Consider the following 17,159-nt stretch of genomic DNA (forward strand, 5'->3'; position numbering starts at 1 on the left):
AATGCTATCTAATGCCACTAAGCAGGTTTGCACCTACTTAATACTTGAAGTCAGTAAGAATTAAGCTTAACTGGAGGGAAGCTTCATCTTCATTGGAATGAAAAAATGGTGAGTTTAGGTTCTTTTCCTAGATATGGGAAAAATGAGAAAGAATAATATTTGTTGCATTCTTTCTGTCCTAGTGATTGCCTCTAATACAGATAAAAATGAGGGTCCAAGGCTGAACTTTGCAGCAGCAGCCCAGATTTAGTAGACATTTGGACTCTTATTTGTAATTTCTCAAGCCTGCTAACAAAAGGAGGGCTACACATAATGTTTATTTTGTATACATACTGTAATTAGTATACACAAAATCCAGTTATGACTGATAAACATGTTTTTCTTGCTCAGAAGCATCATTTATTTTTTAGTGTGTAACATTTTATTTTTAGAAACTAACACATGACACATAGACACATTCACCAAGTAGTCAAAGAAAAAATTACTAAGCTGTACATTCATACAGCTAATTATTATTACAAAGAATTTCATACCAAGCTATCAGTTTACGCATCGTTAGACAATTCTGTAGATAAAAGGAAGGATGTCTATCCAAGGATATATATAAAAAAAGGTAAAAGTGTTTTCTTTTTTTTTTATTGAAAAAGTTTTTCAAATACAAATTTTTCCCCCTTTTTTCCCCCCCTCCTCCCTAACCCCCCTCACCCCCCCCTTCCCCTTTGACTTCTTCATAATAAAACCCAAATTCATAACAGATTATATCATACTTTGCTATCCACTTACTCCATCTCCATATACTGACCCTTTCTTTCTAATAAAATTATCATGCCCCCCTTATACTATGCTATAATATGCATTTCAAAGTGACATTCTATTATAACAATATCTAGTAACTCCTGATTTAACATAATGATATTATTATATCTCCCAATTTAACAATTTCCGCTCGTAATCTACCCTTTTACTACCCCCCCATACGATATAACATTTCAAAGCATACTTCCACTCTAATACTATTCAATAAATCCCAATTTAACACCTATTCAGTTCAACTACCCATTTCCTTCCCCCCCTTCATTACATACATTCACATCTAAACATAATATCCCTTTTCTTTAAACTAAACAATCCATAACCTATCCTATCTCCACCCACTTTCCTACAAAATTACCATAATTATTCTTAATATCTTTATTCTTCTGTCCACTGTTGTAACATGCTCAGGAGCTAAGCGCAGGCATGAGAGAATCATGCTGTACCGCGTATGCGAAAAACTAGATAAAGGTTGCAACAACTCATAGATAAGGGCTGCAACAATTCACTAGCATCTAGAATTGTAGATCTTCCCAAATTTGGGCATTGCTTCCATGTATTACTTGTACTTACGTATGCATTACATGAGACATGCTGTGATTTATTACTGGCTTAAGCTAACAAACCCCTCCTGCCTTTGTTTGTGTACAATAAAAGAGGCTCCCGGAGTCAGATCTGGGTCGTCTCATCCCGAGAAAACTCGTGTCCGTGTCTTTTCTCAATATTGACCTCATGGGCGGCCCGCGGAAAACTCACATCTGGTGACCCCGACGTGATATCCGTGTCACCCACCCATCTCACCCCCGGCTGGGAATAGCCTCGCATCCAGGGACGGCCGTTGGTGAACGGAGCACCCTCCCACATCGTGAGTATGGGATCGGGCTTCTCGAAGGAACAGGCAGTTCATCTCAATGAACTTCGAGATATCTGCAAATTATCTAGTGTAATTCCAGGCGGCGGGTAAGCCGCTTCCCATTCCCCCGAAAAAACATACTAAAATACATTTGGCAACATTATCCGGCTTATCCGGAAAAGGGCTCTTTAAAAGTGAAAGTGTGGAAGCATATAGGAACATGCCTCCACGAACCTCCCCGAGCCCTGGAAAAATTCTGGCACTCTGGAGATTGGCTATAGAGTGTTTAATGATGCATGAAAAAAAAAAAAAAAGAGCCTTCAGGACACTGATAATGGTTCCTTTTTAGATTAATGTCATCAAGGAATAGAAAATATAGCTCTGATGCCTTGGAAGAGCAACAATTAATTACAAGTCCTCCACCTGATTATAAAGTTAAAATTGTCACCTCAAAACCATCTTTAATTGAATCATCAGTTCCTTCTGAAGGAACTGGTAACACCCCCACTAAGCAGAATTCAAAGAAACAGTTAGACAAAAAAAAAAGGGGGGGGGGGGTGGAATATAGAAGAAATTCCTATCGGCTGCAACTTTGCAAGTTTCTTCTGAATGTGCTTATCAAACCTTCAGAAAAATGCCTGTTTTTGGCAAGCGTCAACAAGCCTTCTCTAACATAAGGAAAAAAGCTACAAAGAACGCCACTTCTGAATGCCGAGGAGCAATTGTTGGGCTGGGAAAAGATCTTGATTTGGCAGATATGGTTCAAGTGTGTCAGGATATAGAAACATTGTATAAAACCAATTTGTTAGCACTGCTTTATCACCAGGCAGCAAACCTCAAGAAAACAACCTAATTGGCTTTTTGAAATACAAAATGATTTATGTGTAAATGAATTGCACATTGCCCCAGAAAAAATACAGCTGTACACTCCTTATCTGTATGTGCAATTTCTTTCTGTTCCGGCTTTCCCTTGTATAAAGTTACCAAAAGTTATTTCCTTAGTAAATTTGCAACAATTACTGGGTACTATTAATTGGGTCCGCTCATATTTTTTTTACCTATGCATTTACTTAGCCCATTATTTGAGTTATTGACTAAAGGAAAAAAAAGCCAGGAGATTTAATTAACATCTTGAGTATTCAGTTTGTAGATTGGATCCCTCATAGAAATTGTCAGTTTGTTAATATTTCCTACTAGTAAGCTACCCACAGGAGTATTAGCTGCTTTAGAACAGCAAAAAGTATATTGCATTGAATGGCTTTATTTGTCTCATTACCATCTAAAAATGTTTTACCCTTTATCCAAGCTATTGCTGAAATTATAACCTTGGGGCATACTCCAGACTGTCGAAGAAATGGAACTGATTTAATAAATATTATTCTTTCTATCTCAAAATCTGACTTTTACTTTTCTATCTTAGCTTTCACACTTTTTCTCAACAACCTTTTAATCTGATCTCTGACTCTCAGTATGTTTCTCAGGCTGAAAAAAATAAATTGTTTATTGTTCTTCCCACCCGGGGTTTAGCAGGTAATAAAATTAAAACCTGTCTAAATGGGAAGACTCAGATAATTTGAACTGATCAACTTGAAGTGATTTCTGTTAAAAATATTTTGTTGATGTGCATCTATAATGATAGTGTGTGGAATTGTATGTGGTTGAATTAATTATGATATGCTTGGCTGGCCAGCAAATTGACTGGGCTTGAACTTAAGGCTGTGGAAAAACAGGCAATGGTTATGGGCCCAATATCACCTTTTGTGATTAAAACTGCTGCCTGAAATTTTTTCCAGTTTTGGGAATAAGCTACTTCATTGAAATAATTTTAATGACTGATTTGCATGGAGGACGCATTAAATGAAATTTTTTATGTGAAAGTGGTTTATACGAAAGGTCTGATTGCAGTACAGATGTGAATGGATGTGTATGAAGTCATTTATTGGATTGCATGAAATGTAATTTTGTGTATAAGCATTTTTTTTTCCTTTCTCTTCCTGTCCTCCCAGGAGGAGGGAGGCTCGTCCGTTTTAAAAAGTTTTTTCCTTTCTCTCACCCCCTCCTTTTTTTCCCTGGGAGGTGAGAGGCACAAGAGGGGGGCTATGAGTTTTTGTTCTCTTCACCATTTTTTTTCTCTCAGAGAACCAGCCTGAGAAAGACGGGGTAAAGGGTGATATCTGATACCTGCCTTTGCAGTTTCAGAGTATTGACTCAAAATACCTCATTTAGATTGTTTGTTTTATTTTTGAAGCTGTTTTTCTTACTCCTTTATGTTTTTATGTCTGCGTGCATTCTGCATACTTAACAGATGGCACGTTTGTTCGTTTGTACGTTTGTTGTTTGTTTGTTTGTTTGTCAGCAGCATAAATTGCTGCCTTTTTAGGAATTAGCACAGAGATGAGTTAGAGATTACAATATGTAGAAAGAGAGGTAAAATACTTAGGACATTTAATTAATGAAAGAAAATAACACCTGAAGAGTTGAGGAAATTTTTAGGATTGACTGGATATTGTAGGCTGTGAATAGATAATTGTGCTATTTTGAATAAAGACTGGTATGCAAAGAACCCAGTGTTACAGGGAATGTAAGAGAGAGTTAGTGAAGGAAAGCAGAAAGTTGACTTTTGGAAGTATACTTGTTTATAAGGAGATTTAGAAGGACAATCAGATATTGGTGCAGAGAAGGAGTTGAATTGTTTAAGAAAAAGTTGGTTTGCACAGACTTGGGCTGGCTTGGAAGTCAGAATGGCAATGGGAGAAGGACTTGAATGTTTAGTGTTATAAGGAGATTTGTTTATTGGAAGGTTATAGATATTGTGGGTAGCAGAGACAAAGATTGGAAGAGGGAAATGACAAAGCTGCAACTGCGCTCATGGTTATATCTTCCATCACACCATGGGACAGTCATGCCTATTTTCATCAAAATAAAAAGCATTAGCGAAACAATTTGGTCTCATGGCAGCTGAAGCGACTGCCATCATACAACAATGTCCTACCGGTAGTCAACAAGCTCATTCTATCCCTATGGGTGTAACCCTAGAGGTCTCAAAGCTTGTGAAATTTGGCAAATGGATGTAACTCAGTATCCATCCTTTGCCCCATGGAAATATTTGCATGTTTCCTTGGATACTTATTCAGGATTTATTATTGGCATTCCCAAAAAGGGGAGAAGCAACCAAACATGTAATAAATCATTGTATTCGGATTTCTGCATCGATGGGACGCCCAATTGAACTTAAAACTGACAATGGACCTGTGTACACCAGTACTGCCTTTGCAGACTTTTGTAACAAGTGGTCCATCACACACAAATTTGGCTTATAAAATTGAAAGAGGAAAAATGCCTCGGCCTCCCAGCCATGCAAAACAAACTCAATCTTTGTTTATATACTTTGAACTTCCTTAACCTGACTGGACAGCCTCCCACATCGGCTGCGACCCGTCATTTTTCTGCTTCTCCATCAGCTACCCCAAAACTGAAGGTTTATTTCCGCCAACTACCTGATCCTGCATGGAGAGGGCCCGCTGACCTTATTACCTGGGGCCGTGGATACGCTGCTGTCCAGGACAATGATCACATCATTTGGATCCCCAGAAGACACGTAAGACCATTTCATTTACAACAAAAAGAAGGAGAAATCCCTCGTGCTGAGATTTAAGAAGAAAACACCTTGCTGAGTCCTACCGGCAACAGACTCTCAACGCACAGTGGAAGATTCATCAGGAGGAAATTACCTTCACATTGTACATACACATTTTATTAGCTTTAATATAACACTTTCTTACACATACTAATGTTAGTAGAAGTTTGGGAGTGGGTATTGTGGGTAATTGTTTTTCTAATTTTGCTAGTAATTTTGTTTCACATGTATAAGTGACTATGATTTGTTTATGGCCTTGGACATTGTTAGCTTTGGGACTCTCAAGTGACCATGTAAGAACGCTCCCGCCACAAACGCATTGTCTATGTACAAGGTCCTTACTTTCTACCTAAATCTACTCCACCACCTAAGGTTCCCATATTGACATTTCCAGCTGAGGGGGGAGTGAATAAGAACAATGGGCCTCTGTAACAATTACATAGAGGAGACTATATATCATGGATTCTGGAATTAAGTCACGATCTTGCATCTATTGCCCCTACATCTCATGATCCTTCATGTCAGCAACCTCTACATTCAATCATGAGTAATAAAAGACATTCAAATAGCTGCTAATCAGACAAACTCCACTACTCCTATTTCCCAAACCACACCCACCACTGACACTGGGTGGCTCATTAAAAACTCAGATATCCAGAAACATCTTGCCCTATCTCGGGTGGCAATAAACTATTGGGATCTTCATTTATTAAATAACTGGACAGTACATATGTTCAACGAGACTATCAAGGTGCTGAAGCTGATGAACAAAGAACTGGTTGAAATCAGGGAGGTGGTCTTACAAAACTGATATGCCTTAGATATTGTGCTGGTAGTTAAAGGAGGCGATTGTGCCCTCATGCACTCACATTGTTGTACCTATGTATCTGATTATCAGTATAACATCACTCACACCATAGAACATATGGAAAACTTGATCAAAAACAATCCCTTATCATCCAATTGATCTGGCGCCATTGACATCTGGGCTGCTCTTTGGTCATGGCTCCCGGATGGTTCTTGGTTGAAATCAATTATGCCAACTATTGTATCTATAATTGTACTGCTTGTTTTGCTTTGTTGCTGTATCCAATGTCTCCCCTCCCTTCTGCAAATGTGCAAAGGTTTTATTCCCTCCAATAGGAAGGACGTCCTGATAAGTGAAACCACAGCCCTTCTGGAACTGGAGGAACAAATCAGGTGTGGTCAGAGAAGGTGCTTGGGACTTACAGGATAGGGCTTCCAGAATAACTCAGAGGTTACAAACTCCTGACGTGGTTTTCTTGGGTGCCTGGATCCGGATGGATTTACAATTTGTGCGAGCAATTTGTGGAAATGTATAACTGGAATACAACTCAGAAACTTGATGGCCTACCTCGCTTGACATCTCCTGGCCACTTTTCCACTAACTTTGTTCACCGTAATAAAAGGATGGGTGAGCTACAAACATTTGCAGAAACCGGATGGCTGAAGAACATATTGTCTACTGTACTCATGATCATTGCTTTGCTTATTTCTGTATGTTGTAGTATCCAATGTATTCCTGCTTTGTTTGCTATGATGACAAACATATTTGCCAAACATAAAGAGAACATCATAATAACAACACAGCTAACCCTGTTGTTTAAAAAATTAAAACAAAAAGTAGGAGATGTTGTAACATGCTCAGGAGCTAAGCGCAGGCATGAGAGAATCATGCTGTACCGCGTATGCGAAAAACTAGATAAAGGTTGCAACAACTCATAGATAAGGGCTGCAACAATTCACTAGCATCTAGAATTGTAGATCTTCCCAAATTTGGGCATTGCTTCCATGTATTACTTGTACTTACGTATGCATTACATGAGACATGCTGTGATTTATTACTGGCTTAAGCTAACAAACCCCTCCTGCCTTTGTTTGTGTACAATAAAAGAGGCTCCCGGAGTCAGATCTGGGTCGTCTCATCCCGAGAAAACTCGTGTCCGTGTCTTTTCTCAATATTGACCTCATGGGCGGCCCACGGAAAACTCACAGCCCACTCCCCTAGAAGAATATTCCCTTATGTAAATAAAATCCTAAAAGGAAAAAAAAAACTTTTTGCTTGTAATCCATATAACATCTTCTGTAATATCCTTCAACTGGATGATAAATTCCATCACCCATGTTAGGGTAACATCGCATCCTTATTCCAACAGTATTTTCAGAATCTTCAATTACCATCTGCCCCCATCAGTAACGAATATCTTCATATTGGAAGAAAGAAACAAAAAGAGCCCCCAACAACCACCCGAGTGACTTTATAATTATATTCCGTATAATGTTTATGGAGGTAAAAGTGTTTTCATACATATTTCTTACAAAGAAGAAAGCTGAAATCTGAAAGTCTAAAATACACAGTACCATGTTTTCCCAAAAATAAAGCCAGGTCTTATATTAATTTTTGCTCCAAACACGCATTAGGACTTAGACCCTGTTGTTCCACCAGGCAGGGCTATCAACATAATTTTAAATTGGGGTATTTTAAATTTTTGGGGTTTTAAATTGGCCAAATCTATTTAATTATTTTAATTTTTAATTATTGTTGTGTCCTGTGTTTTTAAATTGGCTGTACACCGCCCTGAGTCCTTCGGGAGAAGGGCGGTATAGAAATAAAATTATTATTATTATTATTATTATTATTATTATTATTATTATTATTATTATTATTATTTTATGGTTAGGTCTTATTTTCAGGAAAATACGGTACTAAATGCATCCATCTGACTGATGATCTTAACAGTGGTGAAATCCAAATTTTTTACTACCAGTTCTGTGGGCGTGGCTTGGTGGGTGTGGTGTGGCTTGATGGGCATGGCTTGGTGAGTGTCGCAGGGGAAGGATACTGGAAAATCCCCATTCCCTCTCACTCCTGGGGGAAGGATATTGCAAAATCTCCATTCCCACCCCACTCTGGGGCCAGCCAGAGGTAGTATTTGCCGGTTCTCGGAACTGCTAAAAATTTCTGCTACCGGTTCTCCGAACTGCTCAAAATTTCCACTACTGGTTCTCCAGAATCTGTCAGAACCTGCTGGATTTCACCCCTGGATCTTAACTGGGGCTTATTTTTGGGATAGGACTTATATTATGAGCATCCAAAAATTGTGCTAGGGCTTATTTTCCAGTTGTGTCTTATTTTTGGGAAACAGTATTTTGGCAATACTTTATTTATTTATTATTTATTTATTTATTTATTCAATTTATATGCCTATCCAAAGACCCAGGGTGGCTCACAATACACTAAAAAATCACTATAAAAACACTTAAAAATTAAAAACATTAAAAATATTAAAACCCATTCACACCATTCATGGCCGGATCTCGTCAGATCGCAAAGCGAGATCAACGGCCCCAGGCATGCCGGAAAAGCCAGGTCTTCACCGCTTTTCGGAAGGCCAATAGGGTGGGGATGGTCCGGACCTCAGGAGGTAACTGATTCCAGAGAGCTGGGGCAGCCACAGAGAAGGCCCTCCCCCGCGGGCCCGCCAGCCGGCATTGTTTAGCTGACAGGACCCAGAGGAGACCAACTCTGTGGGATTTTACTGGTTGCTGGGAGCTATGCGGTAGAAGGCGGTCTCGAAGATAACCTGGCCCTGAGCCATGTAGGGCTTTAAAGGTAATAACCAACACCTTGAATTGTGCCTGGAGACCAATAGGGAGCCAGTGCAGTTCACGGAGAATTGGTGTAATGTGGGTGTACCTAGGTGCACCCACGACAGCTCGTGTGGCTGCGTTCTGGACCAACTGTAGTCTCCGACAAGGGTAGCCCCATGTAGAGCGTGTTGCAATAATCTAACCGTGAGGTGACAAGGACATGAGTGACTGTGAGGAGAGCCTCCTGATCCAAGTAGGGTCGCAATTGGTGCACCAGGTGAACCTGTGCAAAGGCCCCCCTAGCCACAGCTGTCAGATGTTCTATTACCTTCCCATAATATCTACTCTAGTTTTAATAACCAGTAAACTTAAAAGTGTCTTAAATCACATGTGTATTCCTAAGTCCTATTGACTACTAATGTATGGAATGATGAACACAAAATATTATGATGTTATGTCATGAGAAAACTGCAGCTACAAATAAGAGGTGGGGAAAATTTTATCCAATGTTTTTCAACCTTGGCAACTTTAAGACATCTTTTCATGGAATTGTACATGAAACTTCCTAATGTACTGAGCGTTCATAAGTAATAAATTACATGGAATATAGTACTCCATATGAATATTATTTATTTATGAATAAATAATATGGAAGTTATTACAGGTATTCCTCAATTTACAGCCATTTGTTTAGTGACTGTTCGAAGATACAACACTGAAAAAGTGACTTATGACCATTTTTTACATGACTGTTGCAGCATCCACTGGGTCACATGACCAAAATTTGGATGCTCAGTAATAGGCATGTATTTAGGACAGCTGCAGTGTTTTGGGGAATTGACAAGCAAAGTCAATAGGGAAGTCAGAAGGAAAACAGAATGATATCTAAGACTGACAAATCTGCTAGTTTGGATTTTACTTGAAGCAAAAACAACTGTTTACAAAATGTGCTATTTAGCAAAAGCAACATTTTGTAACAAGAAATAGACAAACAAGTTCCAAAAAATATTTCCTGTAAGCTCTTTTACTGTTCTTTTAAAGCATAAAGCTTTAGAGGTTTCAGCCAGACTGTATAGTTATTTGGTCTTCAGCAATTTATTCCACTTTGATGATTTCAGGTGATCTGAAAGCTGATATAAAATAATTTGCCTTACAAATCACAGAAATGTTGTGTACAAAATTTGATAGATTAGCAATTTACATATACATCTATTTTTTGCCATCAAATGTTGCTGAATTTGGAACAATCAAAATAATTTGGAATGGACCCATCATGCAATGAAAATATCATGCCTGCTAAGGCAGAAATGGCATTGGAATGAATGGAATAACTATGATTTTCTAAGTTTCATTTATGATTAAATGGCTTATGAATCATAGAATTTGAGTTTCTCTGCTGAAGTTTACAGGCATTTCAAAAATTTCTTAGCAGATTAGAAAGAGCAGAATAGAATTAGTGTATTCCCTGGGTAAAAAGTTGTTCAGAAGCAGGAGGGATTAGAGCAGTCATATATTTTTATGTCGAGTAAACTGAAGAGCAGTGAATATTGTCAATTGACAATATAAACAATTCAAAAAGGCAAGGAAAAGGGAACTGAATATACATGAATCTACAGTGTCAGCTTCTGCTGTGATAACTGTCTATCAGCAGAACTGTAAGGAAGTGATTTCTTCTGCTCCTCTCTCTCAATCCCACATATTCTCTTTTAAAATCAACTTCAGATTGCCCAGTAAATGGGAAGTTACAGGGTAGGAAAGTAGCTGAATTACAGAGATGCAGATCCTTCCATACAATTTTGGATTTTTCTTTTAAGTGTTTATTAGTAATTTCTTTTAAAATGATGACTGCATCATGGAAAAAATATTGACATTTCATTTCATTTATTTGCAGCATATACTCTCTTCAGATCATATAAATCTTTCACCTTTCTTTCATGTGTTGAAAACTTCACATGATTATGTTCCCAGAGTGATAACAACCAGATGACTGCAAGGAATATAAATCCTTCCACCCCCCCACCGTTCAGTCAGAATTGAAGAATGTTCTTGGATGAGAAACAAAACATCTTCAAGGAAAGAAACCAAGGAAGTCCAGGTGCCTTTTGAAAAAGCATCTTTCTGACAACCATGACCTGGATGATTGAGAATCTCCCTAGCAGACAGAAGGAAACAGTTCAGTCCTAATTACTGCTTCATACCTACACAATGCATTTGAAAGATTTCGGGCATAATTTCACAGGCTGTCAATTGTTGGAACATACCCAAGTTATAATAAACTACTTCATAGACCAGACGATGAGAATCAGCTGCTATCATAAATATATGGAAATATATATGACCATTCATTCCAAAGAAATGGCTCCGTAAATAGAGGCCTTTGTCTGAGTCTAAATTGAATGTAGACTTGGGCAGATAAACTACAGGTAGTCCTTGACAGGTCATTTAGTAACTGTTCGAAATTACAATGGCACTGAAAAAAGTGACTTATGGTTTTTTCATACTTATGACCAGGGGTGGGCAACTGTGGCTCTTTTACAACCTGTGGACTTCAAGTCCCAGAATTCCTGAGACAGCCAAGCTGACTCAGGAATTCTGGGAGTTGAAGTCCACAGGTCATAAAGGGGCCATATTTGCCCATCCCTGCTTATGACCATTGTAGAATCTCCATGGTCACACCATCAAAAGTCAAATGCTTGGTATTTATGACCTTTGCAGTATCCCTGGGTCATGTTTGTGACCTTCTGAAAAGCAAAAGCAAAAGCAATTTGGTTTCACTGGGGAAACCAAATTCACTTAGGAAACTGTTACTAACTTAACAACTGCAGTGATTCACACAACAATTGTGGCAAAAGAAAGTCATAAAATGGAGCAAAACTCCCTTAACAACCATCTCACTTAGCAACAGAAATTTAGGGCTCAATTGGGGTTATAAGTAGAGGACTGCCTGTACTCAATATTTGAAAGCAGCTGAGAATCCCTAAAATAGAAGCAATGAGATATCTATGTCAAGAGCCTTGATAGTACAGGGGTTTAGTGCACCCTGTTATTAACACAGCTGCCTACAATTTCTGCTGGTTCGAATCTCTCCAAGGCTCAAGGTTGACTCAGCCTTCCATCCTTTCTAAGGTAGGTGAAATGAGGACCCAGTTTGTGGGGGCAATAAGCTGACTTTGTATAAAATATACAAAAGAATGAAGGCTATTGCTTAACGCATTGTAAGCCGCCCTGAGTCTCCGGAGAAGGGCGGCATATAAATCTAATTTAAAAAAAAAAAAAAAAACCTCTTATTTTAATTTCTAGTTTACCTCAGACTTAATATGTTCAATTATTCTTCATTTGTTTAATCCACTACATGGATTACATGCAGTACATGCACTGTATGTACAAGATAGCATTGGCATTGGCAACCTTCAGTCTCAAAAGACTATGGTATCGTTCTCTAGAAAGTGGTCCTAAAACAGCATCTGGTGTGACTAAAAAGGCCAATTCGAGAGTGGCAATCTCTTCCACACTGAGGGCAGATACATTCTGTCCCCTGCCCAGCCCCAAGGTTTCGCTGGTTCCAGAACTGCCTCTTTGCCTCAGCCTGCCGAACAAGTGTCTCTTCGAATTGGAGAAGGCCATGCTGCGTCTTTAGCCTCCAAGCTGAACAATCGGAGGTCAAGGTTTCCCAGTCATTAATGTCCATTCCCAAGGCCTTTAGATCCCTCTTGCAAATATCCTTATATCGCACAAGATAGACAGCCCCTTTAAAAATCCAAATGTTGAAAATTCAATCCTATTCCATGAAACACAAAGCTTACATAATTTAAAACTTTGTTTGATTTTTACTTTGAATGTACTATTAAAGGTTATGGGAAAGATTTGAATCCTGTGTCTCTTGGTAGCAGCTCTAACAAGTAAACCACTTTCCCCTCTTTTACTATCAAAGATCTTTAACTAGAAACTATCAGAGGCTAAGTCTGGAATCCTTTATATGAAAACCAAGTGCTTTCACATTTTAATTGAAAATTATATGAAAAATGCTACAGCTAAGCACTTTATACTTTCAGGATCTATTTCACTTGAAATTCTGAAAAATCCCCCTCAAACATTAAACCTCTCAGATTCAGTGATTCTTCCTTCAGTTCATTCATTCAAATATTTCAACATTTTCATATAACATAGAAACACATGAGTATAAGCCCTTATCTTAACAATTACCGTATGCTCTGCTAGAATATCACTGATGGTTTTTTTTTTCCAAAAGGAAGCTAAGTCAGAGTCTTCCAAGCCTTTTATTATTATGCAATAATGGTCAGAAATAGACTGAATTATTCACCTGTAGAACACTATATTATTTTCAATATGTTAATAAAACACTAAAAACAAAATACAACGCCTGCAGATACTACTGTCAGCAGAGGTGTTGTTCTTTAATTTACAGGCATGGCACTGTTTGAATCACTGTTCAGTTTGGCTAGGTATCTAAGACAGAAACAACTGCTATAAATTGAATATTTTTTTTGTAGTAAGAATCTGAAGTCACCTTGAAGAGCTTCTTGAATTATTTATGATGATCCCACATTTTTAGGGATTTAAAGAAAAACAGCAATATTATGTGATCTTATTGCTACCATTCAGGTTTTTATACAAACTAAACCAGATCAAGAAACAAGAAAGAAACCATTTAAAGCATACCCATGAGTTCCATTCTGGTAACTGCCCATAATAACAATAACACACTGAATGAAAGGAATGATAAATATAGCCATTTTAAAGAAAATGTAATATCAAAATGAAAAGGACAAATTAAGAATGTTCTTACAAAAGGTTTCCAAGCCACCCAAATTAAAATTCCTTAAAAAGAAAAAGCATTCATATGCGTAAAACATGTGTACTACTGTGTTTCCCTGAAAATAAGTCCCTGTCTTATATTTTTTGAATTCCGAAATAAGCGCTTGGCCTTATTTTCGGGGAGGTCTTATTATTTTGGGGCACGTGGAGCGAGACGGGTCTCTTCTTGCCATCTTACCTGATTTTCAGCTCTGTCTCCCTAACCCTAACCACAGGAAATGGCGGGGACCGGCTGCGCATGCGTTTAAATATTTTTGGGGAGGGCTTATTTGGGAGGGGCTTATTTTTAGTGCATGCTCTCAAAAGCCCGATTGGGATTATTATCTGGGGAGGTCTTATTTTAGGGAAAACAGGGTACCTTACCTGAAATGGTAGAATAACAGTATTAACATTCCTTTAGGCTTCTGCTAGTCTTACATAATTTATCTGGGCTAAAATTAGACAATAGTATTTCTTTTTTCTGTATTGTAAAGCTAGTAATATCATGGATATCTATGTAAGACTGAACATAAATACAAGAAGACTGAAATGTATTTATCTTTCTGACTTCCCAGTGCTGGAAGCAAAATTATTCAATAAACATTCTAAACATGGTAGCCATGATGACCACCAAAATAAACCATTAAATCAAAAAGAGTTCTCTAGTTATGGATTATTGCTTGTAACACGAACCAAGTGTAGAAGTGGGTCTGAACCACTGCAACTACATGTCTATGGAGATTCTCAGTCATCTAGGTCATGGTTGTCCCAAAGGTGCTTTTTCAAGAGGCAACTGGACTTTCTGGTTTTTCTTTGAAGATGTTTTTGCTTCTTAGCTGAAGAAGCTTCTTGGATGAGAAGTGAAACGTCTTCAAAGAAAAATCAGAAAGTCCAGTTGCCTCTTGAAAAAGCACCTTTGGGACACTGCAACTACAGAAATAAAAAAGGAGCCTGTCCCACAAACAGAAAAGATCCTAAACCATTTTAAACCCTGATGTTCAGAACTCATTTTTGTCTATTCTACAAGGCAGTTTTAATTCTGTGACCTTAGGCAATTTTACACCCGATACACCACATTTACAGCAAGATAAAAGACAAGGAACTTTCACAGAGAACATTGGAAGATGAAACTACAAAAGAATTTCAAAGCAGAATAAGTACACCAAACTCTTTGTATAAGTACTTGGAAGTACCTCTCAGGGAGATCAACAGAGCTTTTAAAGATTTCCTACACAAGGTCAATAATAATCCCAGGGATTTTATGTAATTGTCATAAATTCCCCTCCCAACGTTTTTCTGTGCAATGACAAAGGAAATAATAATTAACAATAAAATTGTCAGCCCAAAATAATACTGCAAGTAATTACTGTACATAATTACAACCTTCCATAGCCTAATGCCTCCCAAAAACATTGGAATGACAATTCCCAGAGTCCCTACCAGAGCTTTTGGCTGGGAGTTTCATGACCGACATATCTGAAGATTGTAGAAGCTTTAGCAAAGCTCAAGCAAAGTGTCTAAATATATCCAAAAGACATAATGGAAGAAAATGAAGCAGTCATTTTCAGTTTTGTTTAAGATGGGGTGGGAAGCTATGGCCCTTTTATGACCTGTGGACTTCAATTCTGGGAATTGAAGTCCACAAGTCATAAAGAGGCCATAGTTCCCCACCTCTGGTTTAAAAGATGTGTACTTTTTCAACTTTAAATGCTTAAATCTTATATAGCCTATATAAGCTATAGCCTATAGCCTATATAAATATACAGCTCAGTAACTCAGGGTTGAATTGTGAAGTCCTTGGTGCTGTCTAGGCTTAGTTGTTAGGTTGTAGACATTCCATTATTTATTTATTTATTTACTCTGTCATGGTTATGTAGTGTCTATTGGAGGTGATCACCCTTTGAGAGCTGTATGCAATGAAATTTCATTTTAATGAATGCCAATTAGTGTACATTCAAAGTGACAATAAAGATGTGTATTGTATTGTATTGTATTGTATTGTATTGTATTGTATTATTGTATTGTATTGTATTGTATTGTATTGTATTGTATTGTATTGTATTGTATTGTAGTATTGTATTGTATTGTATTCCTTGACTGGGTAACATCAGTGTGAGTGAGAGTGGGGTTTGCTCTCCAGTTATTACCTCATTGTTACCTTGTTGGGTAATGTAAGGTCTGCAAGCAAAAAAAGGAGCTCAGGGAGAACCAACCAAATTCTTCATATATAGCCCCCCTCCCCCCACCATCAATGGTAATAACAACCCGCCCCCCCACGCCCCCCCAAAAAAGAGCTAGATCAACACAGGATATGGAGCCCACAAGGGCCTCTTCATGAGTAGCCCCCCTGAATTCAGGAGGCTTGTCTTCTTGAAAAAGAAGGGCTGAGTGCCCCTTTTCCCAGAGGGGAGCCGGCTGCTCTTACCAGTGATCCCTCCGCTGCCTCCATCTCCTCCGTGCCCCTTCCTCTTCTGCAGGATGAAGTAAGGGTTGGCCCGCTCCGTGATCCACAAGGCATTGGCCAGCAGCACCTCCTCCGGGTTCACCCACATCCTCCCGGCCAAGACAAAGGCAGCCGGGGGAAGCTTCTTTTCGGCGGACGCTTCTCAAGAACGCAGCCTCCGTTCTCCCTCAGCGCCCTGCCCAGCCCGGAGGGGCGCCGCCAGCAGCTCGACGGAAGCACGGCTCATCGGGAAAGAGGGAAGCAAGAAAGAGCCGCGGCATCCCCGCGTCCTCGGCCCGAGCAGCTCTCAGGCTCGGGAGTCACGTCGGGGGGGGGGGACGCGGGAACAAGCCGAGCGGTGACCTCAGAGCAGAGCCCGCCCAGCCTCACTCCTGCCGGGCGGTAACGCCATCTCCCAGCCAGCTCATGGCAAGAAGAGCCCCGGGAAGGATGCGGTGGCAGGACGGGGACCGCACTCGATCACAGAACCAGACGGGGGGAAGAGGCCGATGGTTCGGAATGACCTCCCGAGCTAAAAAAATCCCGGGAAAAACCGTCTCGCCTGCCGAGACCGCTTATTTCCCCGCCGTTTGTATGCGAGGCAAGGTCAGGTATAAAGACGGAGGAGGCTAGAGAGCTGCCCGGCTCGGATCGGCCCGTCCTTCCTCTTCTACCTCTCCGTGCGTCGGCGCCTCTCGGAGCTAGCAAACCCCGCAGTGTCCCCGGCACGGGTTACGCAAAAAACACCCCGGGGATTTCGGACGATCGCGTCCTACCTATCGCCCCCGCATCTCACTGGGTTGAAAACCCACCGCCTCAGAGGCGCACGACCAACCTACACCGGGCTGGCCCCGAAAAGCTTGTTCCCCCGAAAAGGGGACGCTGACCGTCCGACAAAGGACGTCGTTTAAAGGCGGCTAAGGAGACGACCGGCGACCCTCGTTCCAGCGCCCGCCGAGCCGAAAGAGCTCAGCAATTAGCATCCT

The 17,159-nt window shown here is 39.7% G+C and overlaps 1 protein-coding gene across 1 annotated transcript in view; it reads right to left on the reverse strand.

The window, feature by feature from the left end:
- TBC1D9 (TBC1 domain family member 9) overlaps nt 1-16,354 on the reverse strand; it is a 57,248-nt gene extending 40,894 nt beyond the window's left edge. The window contains exon 1 of the mRNA XM_070949207.1: nt 16,156-16,354. Coding sequence (XP_070805308.1) covers nt 16,156-16,282 — 127 coding nt within the window. The 5' untranslated portion in view covers nt 16,283-16,354. The remainder of the gene's footprint in view (nt 1-16,155) is intronic.
- Between the last annotated feature and the right edge of the window lie 805 nt (nt 16,355-17,159).

The sequence above is a fragment of the Pituophis catenifer genome, unplaced genomic scaffold, assembly GCF_029215685.1.
Source record: "Pituophis catenifer annectens isolate HBS135680 unplaced genomic scaffold, rPitCat1.0.hap2 SCAF_8, whole genome shotgun sequence".
NCBI classification, from domain to species: domain Eukaryota; kingdom Metazoa; phylum Chordata; class Lepidosauria; order Squamata; family Colubridae; genus Pituophis; species Pituophis catenifer.